The 12886-nt window shown below is 53.8% G+C and overlaps 1 protein-coding gene across 1 annotated transcript; it reads left to right on the forward strand.

Moving 5' to 3' along the window:
- The first annotated feature begins 2282 nt into the window (after nt 1-2282).
- Nucleotides 2283-10780, forward strand: LOC103297133 (transcription factor CP2-like protein 1). The gene is made up of 15 exons (XM_008153800.3): nt 2283-2371; nt 2874-3025; nt 3159-3232; nt 5570-5675; nt 5796-5902; nt 6707-6859; nt 7079-7189; nt 7503-7600; nt 7823-7877; nt 8158-8251; nt 8833-8923; nt 9340-9422; nt 9916-10061; nt 10194-10245; nt 10710-10780. Exons 1-15 carry the CDS (start codon nt 2289-2291, stop codon nt 10745-10747), a joined length of 1443 nt encoding a protein of 480 aa, XP_008152022.2. The 5' UTR covers nt 2283-2288; the 3' UTR covers nt 10748-10780.
- Nucleotides 10781-12886: the final 2106 nt, after the last annotated feature.

Genomic DNA, 12886 nt, shown 5'->3' on the forward strand with positions numbered 1-12886 from the left:
GGTGCCCCCCGATACCCCAAGGGGAGCTCAGGGGAATCCAACCCTGGAAAAAGATGCAGCACCACAGAATTACCATTCATCCTCACTGCCACCCGGGGGGGGGGGGGAGGCCTTGCTTCTATTCAGAAAGGTAAAGAGGGGCGTTTGGGCCATGCCCCTGCCTTGTGGGGGCCTCACCCCCCCCCCCCCCAGGGCCTGAGAATCCTCTGAGAGTGGGGAGTCTGCACCAGAAGTGTCCTAAGGCCTCTCCAGGCTTGAGGATGAACTGTTCAAACTCTGTTCTGTGCTGGCCCAGGGGGCTCAGTGAAAGAGTGGGGTGGGCCCTAGCCGGTTCGGCTCAGTGGATAGAGCGTCGGCCTGCGGACTGAAGGGTCCCAGGTTCGATTCAGGTCCAGGGCATGTACCTTGGTTGTGGGCACATCCCCAGTAGGGGGTGTGCAGGAGGCAGCTGATCGATGTTTCTCTCTCATTGATGTTTCTAACTCTCTATCCCTCTCCCTTCCTCTCTGTAAAAATCAATAAAATATATTTTTAAAAAAAGAAAAGAAAGAGTTGGGTGGGGCTGCAGGGATGCAAGTGGCTAGGCTGCTGCCACTGCCTCAAGCCCAGCTGAGAGAGAGAGAGAGAGAGAGAGAGAGAGAGAGAGAGAGAGAGAGCGAGAGCCGTGGAAAACCAGAAACAGGCCCAGCAACATCTGAGTGGGACGGAGTGCAGAGGAGTGGGAGGAAGGAGTAGCAGCCCGTGTGGGAGAGATGAGCTCAGGGGCGAAGGGGGAGGATGCAAGCAGGTGGCGGGCGGTGAGAGGGCAGGGAATTGGGTGCTGGAGTTGGAGTCCCACTCCCAGGACCTGCTCCGGGGATTGTCCTCAAAGGGGGCCCACACCAGCCTCCACCTTTTCTGCCTCCATCTGCCTGCGCACCTCCTCCGCCCCACACCCTGCTCCCCCCAGGCCAGGACCGAGGTGGCCAGGACCCCTCCACTCCCCTTCCCTTCCTGGGGTCCTGCTCTGTCCGGCCTTGGAGGGCTCCGTGGGGGCCTCCTTGCCTGGACTCCACCTCTGGGCAATGGGTGGGCTCTCCAAGTCTTCGGGCTCTTATCGCGGGATCTTGGGGACTTGGGCTTCTCTGGCCCCCCTGGCCGGCACGTTCCCATTCCTTTCTTCTCTCCTCTCCCGGTGTGTCTGGCTTTACGGAACAGAGAGCGGGTACAGGACCACGGGCCAGGCACCTGGCGATGGAGGTGCCCTGTGTGGGGACCCTTTGGCTTCCCCTCTCCCCAGGCAGGCCCTGCAGAGTCACAAAGCCTGGACGGCTAAGGTCACATGAGCGCAGGCTCTGTGTTGAGGCCGGTCTCTCTGCTCTCTGCAAGGCCCTTGTCTGTTTATACCAAACAGGAGTCGGGGGGTGGGCACAGGGGCCTGGGGCTGTCTGTGTTCAGTGACAACAGGGGCTGAGCATGGGGAAGGAAGCCTCCCCAAGTCAGACTGTATTTGTCCCTAAACACAGTCCACCCCGTACCCCAGGGCAGAGGAGGGGCCAAGAAACCAGCCCCACTGGAACTCCTCTCCTGCGGCTGCCCTGGGAGGGCTCTCCCCCCAGACACACCCCCTCCTCCCCACAGGCAGGCTCTCCCCCAGCACCACCCGCTGAGTTGTTTCCACAGCAAGCTGGACTATGTTCTGTAAACTCCAGCCCCCTAGCCAGGCAGCCCAGCCAAAGGACAGGCGTCCTGCCATCCCTGCACCTGTGTGTTGGGGTCGGGGAAGAGGAGGTGGGAGGCCAGCAGGGAGCAGAGACCCTTTGCAGGTGCATGCGATGCAGCATGCCTGCTTGTCCTGTCCCCTGGGAAGGGTCAGGTTCCTCCCATGGGGTCATGGGAGGGGCCCTAGCCTAGGCGTCTCTGGGATTCTACATGGCCCTGGGGCCAATCTTGAAGCCTCAGGGTGTCCCCTCCTTGTCCCCGGGCCTCTTGGGGAATGGTGGGGGCGTGGGTGTGCATCCCTGTGACTTCGTTTTGCTGTACCACCATCTCCCCTTCAAGTTAATGACTGGTAGGGAGCCCTGGGGACACCATTCCCCTCCCCCTCCTCCCCGCTTAAGCTGCCTAATAGGCCCATAGCTTCCTAGAGCCCTGGGTGCTCAGCCAATCAGAGGCCCCAGGCCTGACCCCACCCTTTAGTGGGTTTGCTTCCATAAATAGAGGCTGAGGCCCCAGGTGGAGGCCCAGTGGGTCCAGCCCCACCCAGTGCTCCCCTCTCTGTCACACACCTGGCCCGCTCCCTTTCCAAGATGCTGTTTTGGCACAACCAGCTGGAGCACCTGTGGCCCAGTCCCGGGGAACTGTACCCCGGGCCGCCAAGCAGCTTGCTCAGGTAAGGACCAGAGTCCCTTCCCTCGGCCCCCAAGGAAGGCCCTGGTCCGAGCTGTGGTGGACGTGTAGGGCTTCTGTTTCAAGTAGAGGGGGATGGGCTTCCTGCTCTTGGGTCCCTTTGGGGGTGGGGAGGTGGCCAAATGTACCGGAGTTTAGTGGGTCCTGGGACACCTCACAACACCTCACAACACCCCAGCACCACCTACACAGGACGCTTTGGTGGGGCATTGACTTGGCATCAGGCAAGCCCTGAGGTTGCAAACAAGCCATTGATGCCAGATGTTTGTAGGTGCTTGGAAGTATCTGGGATTTGCATCATAACGGAGGTCTCCCAGAGGCCAAAGGAGTTGAACGGGGGCTCCCTTTGGCCCTGGCTGCTGCCGGGGTGCCTACAACAGGAAACTGGAGGCTGCCAGGAGATAGGACCTGGCAGAGAGCGTCAAGGCCCCAGAGGGGGTGGGGTGGACAGGGCAGAAAGCTGGCAGGGCCTCCTCTCCCTGCAGGGAGCCCCTGCCCTTGCCCTACCTGAAGCAGGAGGAGCTGCCCAGCATCCCCAGCATGGAGCCTCCCTGCCCCTCATTCCAGTACGTGCTCCGTGCAGCCACCTCCCCGGCCGTGAAGCAGCAGGAGGAGGCCCTGACCTACCTGAACCAGGGTACGCTGGGCCTGGGAAGGAAAGGGGTGAGCGGGGGCAGCAAGCTCTGGAGGTTGTGCCAGGGTGGGCTGGGGAGGCAGGCACCACCTCTGCCCCTCGGAGCGGGGCTCACGCGTCCCCCAATCTCTCCCAGGCCAGTCCTATGAGGTGCAGATGCTCTGCAACTCCAAGCTGGGTGACGCCACCCAGTGGCCGCGGCTGCTGAAGGTAGGTGCATCCCCTCCCAGATCGGCAAAGGCTGTCTGACTGCCCCACGGGGCAGGAAGCCAGTGCCATCCTGTGATGTCATTGCCCAGTAGAACCCTCTCAGCTCCACCTTTTTTTTTTTTTTTTTTAAATATATATTTTTATTGATTTTTCACAGAGAGGAAGAGAGAGGGATAGAGAGTTAGAAACATCGATGAGAGAGAAACATCGATCAGCTGCCTCTTGCACACCCCCTACTGGGGATGTGCCCGCAACCAAGGTACATGCCCCCGACCGGAATCGAACCTGGGACCCTTGAGTCCGCAGGCCGACGCTCTATCCACTGAGCCAAACCGGTTTCGGCATCAGCTCCACCTTTTAAGCTGACCTTCACCGCGGTGGGCAGGAATTGTGCAGGCAAGAGGCACAGAGAGGTTAAGTTTTTTTCCATGAAACAGAGCCAGTAAGTAGCAGAACCGGGATGTAGAAATATGTTATAGCCCTGACCGGTTTGGCTCAGTGGATACAGCGTCAGCCTTCGGACTCAAGGGTCCCAGGTTCGATTCCGGGTCAAGGGCACATACCTTGGTTGCGGACTGATTGATGTTTCTCTCTCATCGATGTTTCTAACTCTCTATCACTCTCCCTTCCTCTCTGTAAAAAAATCAATAAAATATATTTCAAAAAAAAAAAAAAAAGAAAGAAATATGTCATAGCCCTAGCCCAGTGGTCGGCAAACCGCGGCTCGCGAGCCACATGCAGCTCTTTGGCCCCTTGAGTGTTCTAACGCCACTTCTTCAAAATAGACTCGCCCAGGCCGAAAACCGACTTCTGCGCATGGGCCATGAAGTTTCCATCGCACTGTACGTGCGCGCCCGCACGTGGTATTTTGTGGAAGAGACACACTCAAGGGGCCAAAGAGCCGCATGTGGCTCGCGAGCCGCGGTTTGCCGACCACTGCCCTAGCCGGTTTGGCTCAGCCTGCAGACCAAAGGGTTTGATTCCAGTCAAGGGCACGGACCTTGGTTGCAGGCCTCTCCCAGGCCCAGGCCTTGGTCGGGTCTCGTGCAGGAGGCAACTAATCGATGTGTTTCTCTCACATTGATATTTCTCTCTTTCCTTCTCTCTTACTCTCTCTAAAAATCAATGGAAAAAATATCCTCAGGTGAGAATTAAAAAAGAAAGAAAAAGGGAAAAAAATGTATATAATCACACACATGATTACTTCTCTCAAAAATGTATTCATTTAGCCCTGGCCGGTGGCTCATTTGATTGGAGCGTTGGCCCATGCACCAAAAGGTTGCAGGTTCAACTCTGGTCAGGGCACATGCCTAGGTTTCGGGTTCCATCCCCATTCTGGGCGTATACCAGAGGTAATGGATCTCTCTCTCTCTCTCTCTCTCTCTCTCTCATAAAAAAAGAGAAGGGAACATGTCCTTGGGTGAAGATTTAAAAAACAAAATTCATTAAGCTCCCATTTATTGCCAGAAACCGTTCTCTGAGCTAGAAATTCAGCAGTAAAGAGACAGATGTAATTCCTTTCCTCAGGGGGCTTGCATTCTACTGAGTGAGACAAACTTGTAATTACACAAATTATATGCAATTACAAGTTGATTTACAAATTGCAAAATGATAAGTGCTGCACAGCAAAGAGACTGCTAGCACTCTCCCTTTCCAGAGCGCGCCTGCCTTCCTCCTCCCCTCCTCTTCCCCCACAGGCCAGCTACCCTCGCCTTTCTCTCTCCTAAGCTCCAAGGGCCCCTCTTTTTGCCTCTGTAACTTGTTTCCTGAGCCCACACAGCCCAGCTGGTTTGCTTCTACCTCTGTGACTTTTTAAAATATATATATTTTAATGATATTTTTTACAGAGAGGAAGGGAGTGGGATAGAGAATTAGAAACATCGATCAGCTGCCTCCTGCACAACTCCCTACTGGGGATGTGCCTGCAACCAAGGTACATGCACTTGCCTGGAATCGAACCTGGGACCCTTGAGTCCACAGGTTGATGCTCTATCCACTGAGCCAAACCGGTCAGGGCCCTCTGTGACTTTCTAAGTAAACTTTTGCTTATCATTAAAAAAATATATATATAGAAAAGAGACCGGTAGAGTGATTAAGAGTGGGAAGGGATTAACTTCCTTATTTTACAGATGAGGAAACTGAGGCTCAGGGTCTCTAAATTACCTCCCCAGTTTCACAGAATGGCAGGTGGGCATCTGGACACAGATCTAGTGATTCTAAGTCCCAGGTTTCCTGGGAGTGGGGAGCAAGGTGGGGAGAGGGGGGGAGGGTTGGCCTACCCCAGGTGTGGGAACTGGTTCCCAAACGCCTCCGAGCCCCACCTTCCTGTGCCCACAGAGTGTGGTGCGTGTGGTGTTCCATGACCGGCGCCTGCAGTGCACGGAGCAGCAGCAGCTGGATGGGTGGAGGTGGAGCCGGCCTGGGGACCGCATCCTGGACATCGGTGAATGGGAGGGACCCTTTAGGGCCACTGTCTGTCTGGAAAGCCCTCTCAGGTGTGTGTGTGTGTGTGTGGGGGGGGGTGGCTGAGCCTCGCCTCCTGCCTGCTACTCTGTGTCTGCAGATGTGCCCTTGTCCGTGGGGGTGATAGAACCCCAGGTGCTGCCCTCACAGCTCAACACAGTGGAGTTTCACTGGGACCCGACCAAGAGGACCTCCCTCTTCCTGCAGGTGAGTCTGAAGCCGGGAAAGGAAGGTGAGTTTAGGTGGGGGGAGGGGGACAGGAAAAATCAATCACTTCCGGGAAACACCTTGGGGGGGAAATATGGGTAAAGGTTTACGGACTCTCACCATAGGGAAGGGCGAGTTAAACATTAAAGCAATGGAAGAAACTACAAAACACAGGACTTAGCTTCTTAGGAAGTCATGGTCTGCAATACCTACGCAAAATTAAAAGGAGACCACAGGTGGGAAAAATAGTTGTTAGTGTGTTACAGCCTTAATACATAAAAAGTTATCATACAGCCCTGGCCGGTTTGGCTCAGTGGATAGAGCGTCGGCCTGCGGACTGAAAGGTCCCAGGTTTGATTCCGGTCAAGGGCATGTACCTCGGTTGCGGGCACATCCCCCGTGGCGGGTGTGCAGGAGGCAGCTGATCGATGTTTCCCTCTCATTGATGTTTCTAACTCTCTATCCCTCTCCCTTCTTCTCTGTAAAAGAAAAAAAAAAAGTTATCATATATCAATAAGAAAAAAGAGAAGAGACCAACAGAAAAATAGGCAGAGGATATAAATAGACAATTTACATAAGGATACTAAATGCTAATTAAAGTTCATATATATCAATTAAAATTCATATATATCGTGGGGAAGTGAAGTACGACACGAGAAAGAACCTAACGAAGTTGCACTTGAAGAAGAGACGTTGCTGACAGGGGACAGGCAGGCCACAGGTCTTAGGGGGAACCCCCCCCCCCCCGGAATGTAGGGGGGCCCGGAGTCACACTGCTTCCTCTCTGCTCCTTCTCCGCCCCAGGTTCACTGCATCAGCACCGAGTTCACTCCTCGGAAGAAGGGCGGAGAGAAAGGCGTCCCCTTCCGCCTCCAGATCGACACGTTCAAGCCCGGTGACAAGGACCTGCCACCGGAGCACCTGCACTCAGCGGGCTGCCTCGTCAAGGTGTTCAAGGTGCCCTGCCCCTCCCCTCGGCGTGTCGGCCTGCCTCCCTGGCTGTGGGCCCTGGCCCTGCTTTGCTGTGGACCTCAGCCTGCGGTCCCCTCTCTGGGACCCTTTCCTTCTCTGTGCACAGAGGGATGGGGCTGCATGTCTTTCTTAGAGCCCCTTCTGTAAAGAGAGGTGCGCAGGTGAGGAGGGGGCCCCCGAGATTTCCATGTCTCCCTCTTGCAGCCCAAAGGGGCTGACCGGAAACTGAAAACCGACCGGGAGAAGATTGAGAAACAGCCCCTGCAGGAGAGAGCCAAGTATCAGGCTGCCTGTGAGAGCACGGCCTTCGTGGAGGTGCGTGTTGGGGTGGCAGGGTTGGGAAGGGAGGTTTGGAGAAAAGGTCCTCATGTACACCTGGGCAGTTGAGGACTCAAGGGCTGTGACTGCTTCAGGATAATCACAGTCCCCCCACCCCACCCCCCCCCGGGCATGTGCCCTGATCCCTGACCAGAATGACCGAACTGGCGACCTCCTGGTGCATGGGTTGACAACCACTGAGCCACACTAGCTGGGCCCTTGTCAACTCTTAGTAGGCAGATGGAGGGAGGTGAGGGACAGCTGCCACTGCTCTGGAACTGTCCATGCCGACCTTACTGTTTACCCACAGTGTGCACCGTGGCCAGAGCCCAGTGCAGAGCCCTACCTGCCTCTCAGCCCTCGGGCTCTGACCTCCCCCCACTCCTGCAAACTCCTGTCCCCGGAGAGGTGAGTGGGGATGCGCACCTCCTATCAGCCCTCTGGGGCGCGAGGGAAGAGCTCCTCAGCCAAGGCATGGGGGAGGGGCAGGGTTGAGAGGTGCGCTGAGGCAGGGGAAGAGGCTCGGCTTCTGGGGAACACCTGGGATGACACCTAGCAAGCTCTGCCTCCCAGGGCGGGAGGCTGGCCGCACTGCTCCCAAGAGCCCCTGACTTTCTTGCTCCCTCCCAGGCTCTGCTGCTCACCACCGTTCACCTTGGACACTTTGGGAGGCAGCCCAGCTGAGGTGAGTCTTCCTTTTCCAACCCCCTCTCCCCCCTCCACTCTCCCAAGGCCTCAGCAACCTCATCTCTCGCTCCAGAATAGGGCGACCCTGCCCCCTGGTGGACAGATGTGGTATGGCCACAGATCACAAAACTTCCCTGCGTGGACCCGGCACTTCCCACCAGCAGAGCGAGCCTCCCCCTCAGACTTGAGGCCCCCAAGGGCCGAGGTTGTTTCTCCTCCCCTTTGTTCTCAGTCCGTGGGCTCATGGTGTTACCTGGAGTGTCCTCTCTGTGCCTCAGGATCTGAACCCTGGAGCCTCCACCCTGGAGACGCAGCAGTGGTTACATCGCCACCGGTTCTCCAGCTACTGCCGGACACTAGCCAATTTCACTGGTGAGGCTGCGTCCCCGCTGTAGGGAAATGGGGGTGGGACTCTCAGCAGGAAACCTGCCTCAGTTCTGGCTTTTGTGTTCCCTTCAACTAACTTTTATTTAGGACTAAGAGTTGCCAGGCAACATGCTTGCTAGGTTTTTTTCTCTCATATTATCCTATATTAGTGGTCGGCAAACTCATTAGAGCCAAATATCAACAGTACAATTATTGAAATTTCTTTTGAGAGTCAAATTTTTTAAACTTAAACTTCTTCTAACGCTACTTCTTCAAAATAGACTCGCCCAGGCTGTGGTATTTTGTGGAAGAGCCACACTCAAGGGGCCAAAGAGCTGCATGTGGCTCGTGAGCCGCTGTTTGCCGACCACTGTCCTATATACTTTACACACTCCCCCGTGAGAACAGGGCTCAGAGAGGTTAAATACTTTGTGCAAGGATACACAGCCAACGAGTGGCAGAGCCAGGGTGTGGCTCTAAGTCTACCTGGACATACTAGGGCTATTTGTAGACTCATGTTGGACTGTGTCCCTTGCCATCCTTGATCCCAGGCCTCTTCCCCAATCTGGCTCTGTCTGCCTCTGCAGGCACTGATCTGCTGAAGCTTACCCGGCAGGACCTCATCCAGATCTGCGGGGCTGCCGACGGGATCCGCCTTTTCAATACTCTTAGAGCCAGGTGCTGGGCACTGCCAACCAGGGTCCCCTGCCCTCTGTAGTGGCACCTACCAATTCAGCTAGCAGAATGTTCAAGAGGCACCTTAAAGGCCACTTATTCCCACGCCCTCATTTTACAAAGGAAGAAACTCTGGCCCCAAAAGGACATGGATCTGCCTGAGGTTACAGACTGACAAGGCTGGGCTAAAAAACTCGGCTCCCGTGACCATCCCATCTGCATCAGTCAGTTTCTGGGGACAGTTAGATTTTCCTCATCTTCTTTCCCCCAGAATCTAGCATTCACTAAATGCTTAAGAAATGCGTGGCGACTTCTCTCCCTGGAGACCTGGGAGGAGGCGGGGTCTCTCCCAGGGATGGGGGTCTAAGTGGGAGCTGATGGTCCAGACACGAAGGGCTGAGACTGTTTTCCTGGCCCAGGCCCATCCGTCACCGGCTGACTTTGTATGTGGCTCAGGAGGCCTCTAGGCAAGAGAACGAGGTTCCCAAGAACCCTGAACCAGGTGAGGTTCTGGCCTCTCTCCAGAAGAAACTCAGGTGTGGCCACACGAACCCTCTCTGGCTGGGGAAAGGGTGCTGCCCCAGCATCCCTGGGACCCAGATGCCCCCGTGCATTCCCCTGCCTTCCATGACCAGATCAATCCTCTCCTTCCAGGATGTTTCCCTGGGTTTATTCCTCCATGTTCTCTCCCTAATTCCTTCTGATTTTGTCCTATTAGCATGTGGGATTAGAACATAATCTTATTGTTCTTGGGTTTCGGTCCTTCATATGTAGATGTCCCATCTCCTCTTTCAACTGGGGGCTCCCCTCAATCTGAGGCCTCCCCAAAGATGAGGAATAGGAGGTGAAGACTAAGTGGGTTTATAATCCTTTTTCTTTCTTTACTCTCCCCACTCACACCCACCATGAGGCTGTTACCATGCCCTCATCCTCCTGGTATCTGGGGCTCCCTCTAGACCCCTCTCCCCACTGATCCCCTGCTGCCCACACCCCAGGCTTTTATCAAGAGATTTCTCTGGATGAACTCAGCGCCATTGAGCTGATGGGAAAACTGGCAGAGCTCTTGAACCTCCCAGCCAATCAGATCCACCGCCTCTTCCACCAGGGCCCTGGGGGTATCCTCATTCTCCTCAGTGACCAGGTAAAGGGGCGCTGGTTCCCTATAAGGCTCCAGGAAGGCCTGGATCACTCCTTTTCCTCTCCCTACCTTCCCTGGTTTATGCCGTTGAGCTATAAGAACAGAATTGTCTTAGTGACCCCTTCTCCCTTGCAGGTGGTTCAGAATCTTCAGGATGAATCGTATTTTGTGGCCGTGGTGAAAAAAGGTAGGAGTTTTAGAGGGAGACACTAGCTTTGTGTCAAGAGACAGAGATTCGTATAGCAAAAAGACAGCTATTTATTGCTCAGGAAAGACGTGACTGAATAAATGCATTCTCATAAGAGAAAAAAAATGCCCGTGTTTCTGTTAGGGAGTGTATTACCATGGAAGGTACCCCCCCCCCCCCCCGCCACACCGTCTTTCCCACCCCACCCAAACTGCAACAGTCACATCGGAAGGAGGGCAGGTGCTTGCTGACCAGTCAGCTGGTAGGCCTGACTATTTGGATGCCTGCCCTGCCCCTCCTGTGATGTTCCAGTGCACAGGGAGGCTTCCTACAAAGGTGGGTTGGAGGTGAGGGGAACACCCGAGTGTGGCAGGTGCGCTGCAGGCCACTCATTGCTGGGAGTGCATCCTAGTGGCGGTTGGGGGCCGGCCTCACCCCAGTGGTGCCCTTTTTACTGCTTTCAGTGCAGAATCCAGATGGCTACTACCTGGTGCTGACCTAAGCCCAGGGACGCCCTGCTGCAAGAGGAAACTGATGCCAGCCTGGTTCTCCAGGAAATCCTCGATGCTTCCCCCGGCTCCAGGTGAAGAGCCGCACCGTCCTGTCTCCTTCCCCTGGGGAGGAAGTGAGCAGGCCCCAGGCTCACATTTCTTACTGCTCGGCAGCAAGTGATCGGAACCTGGGACACAGCTTCCCAAGATTAGCTAAACTGGCCAAGCCTCTGAGGCAAGAAACCTGGCAATATGGATGAGTTTTTGCCCCAGTGTTGCTGAACGAGTGAATTTGTGTTTAAAATTCTACTCACCTCTCTTTTTCAAATTTAATTTTAAAAGGTATATATACTTAATGCTTGTTCCATTTTCTTGATGATATGGTCCTCTTTTTTTTTAAATATATTTTATTGATTTTTCACAGAGAGGAAGGGAGAGGGATAGAGAGCCAGAAACATCGATGAGAGAGAGACATCGACCAGCTGCCTCCTGCACACCCCCCACGGGGGGCCGTGCCCACAACCAATGTACATGCCCTTGACCGGAATCGAACCTGGGACCTTCCAGTCCGCAGACCGACGCTCTATCCACTGAGCCAAACCGGTTTCGGCTGATATGGTCCTCTTGAGAACTGTCCTCTGCCTAAACTATGGACTAGGGCAAGGGATAGAGTCTGGGATAGGAATAAATAAATCTGGCTGGACTTTTTTTAAAATTCCAATTAGTTAGGGCAGTGGTCGGCAAACTCATTAGTCAACAGAGCCAAATATCAACAGTACGACGATTGAAATTCCTTTTGAGAGCTAATTTTTTTAAACTTAAACTTCTTCTAACGCCACTTCTTCAAAATAGACTCGCTCAGGCCGTGGTATTTTGTGGAAGAGCCACACTCAAGGGGCCAAAGAGCCGCATGTGGCTCGAGAGCCCCAGTTTGCCGACCACGGAGTTAGGGCAACAACTATTCACTAAAGCCTCCGAAAGACCATTCAACTATCAAATCGCTGTGTTTCTTCAAACTGCAGTTCTAGAGACTTGGGAAATACTATAGCTCTTCTTAAACACTGAGGCCATAGGGTCTTATTTATTTTTAAAATGCAGTTGAACATACTAATCTTTTAATTTTTAGGTCATAAGAAGTCTTGTCCTATATTAAGGTCATAAATATAAACAAACATTTTCAAAGTTTAAATTTTAATTTTGCATTTCACGTTTAGGTCAATCCACCTGAAACTGATTTTTGTGTGTATATTTTTTCATGCAGAAAACCGATTTTATATTAAGTGCTTTTTAAAACATGATGTTATTCTGCTTATTTTTTCCATTCCCTTCCCTTCCCTCCCCTCAAAATTTTATCACAAAAATATTCAAAAATACTGAGAAGAGAAAACCTGTATGCATGGAATGGAAAACAGGCCAAGGCACCCCCTGCTTAACCCCTTTTTAATCGTTTACCGGCCATCTCTGCGGAGTTTAACCAGGTAGCCCCTGGCCAGGGAGGGCAGGAGGGGAAGGCTCTGAACACTGGCTGGAACGGGGGTCCTGGCCGGTGGTTAGAGCTTCGGCTCACAGACTGAAAGGGTCTCGGGATCAATTCCAGTCAAAGGCATGTACCTTGGTTGCAGGCTGGATCCCCAGCCCCAGTCAGGGTGTGCGCACGCGAGGGAACCAATCGATGGGCCTCTCTCACATCGATGTTTTTCCGTCTCTCCCCCTCCCTTCCACTCTCTAAAAATCAATGGAAAAAATATACTTGGGTATTAAAAAAAAAAAGAATGGATAGGGAAGGGGGAAGTTTGTTTATCCTTGAAGACCTAGAAAGTATCTCCCTCAACATACAGGGCTGACCCGACACGGACAACTGTGTGTACCCCTGTAACCCCTGTGGCCTCACCCAAATGACCAACCCAGACCAGGCCTTTACCTCGTGCAGAATGAGTAATTCCGAGAGAGGCCTATGAATCCACGGGTTCCCCGAGGGCGTTTCATGGCAGGATAGATACCCTGCAATGTAAATTTTGATTGCAGATTTGGCTCCCCTGCTCACCTCCACCAAAAGCATAGGGACCCCATTTCATTAACCTTTGTGTATCTCTCAACCTAGGAGCCTCTAGCACAGACCAGACACTGAAATAGTTGCTGACATGAAGTGA

This window comes from Eptesicus fuscus, chromosome 20 (assembly GCF_027574615.1).
Source record: "Eptesicus fuscus isolate TK198812 chromosome 20, DD_ASM_mEF_20220401, whole genome shotgun sequence".
Taxonomy (NCBI): Eukaryota; Metazoa; Chordata; class Mammalia; order Chiroptera; family Vespertilionidae; genus Eptesicus; species Eptesicus fuscus.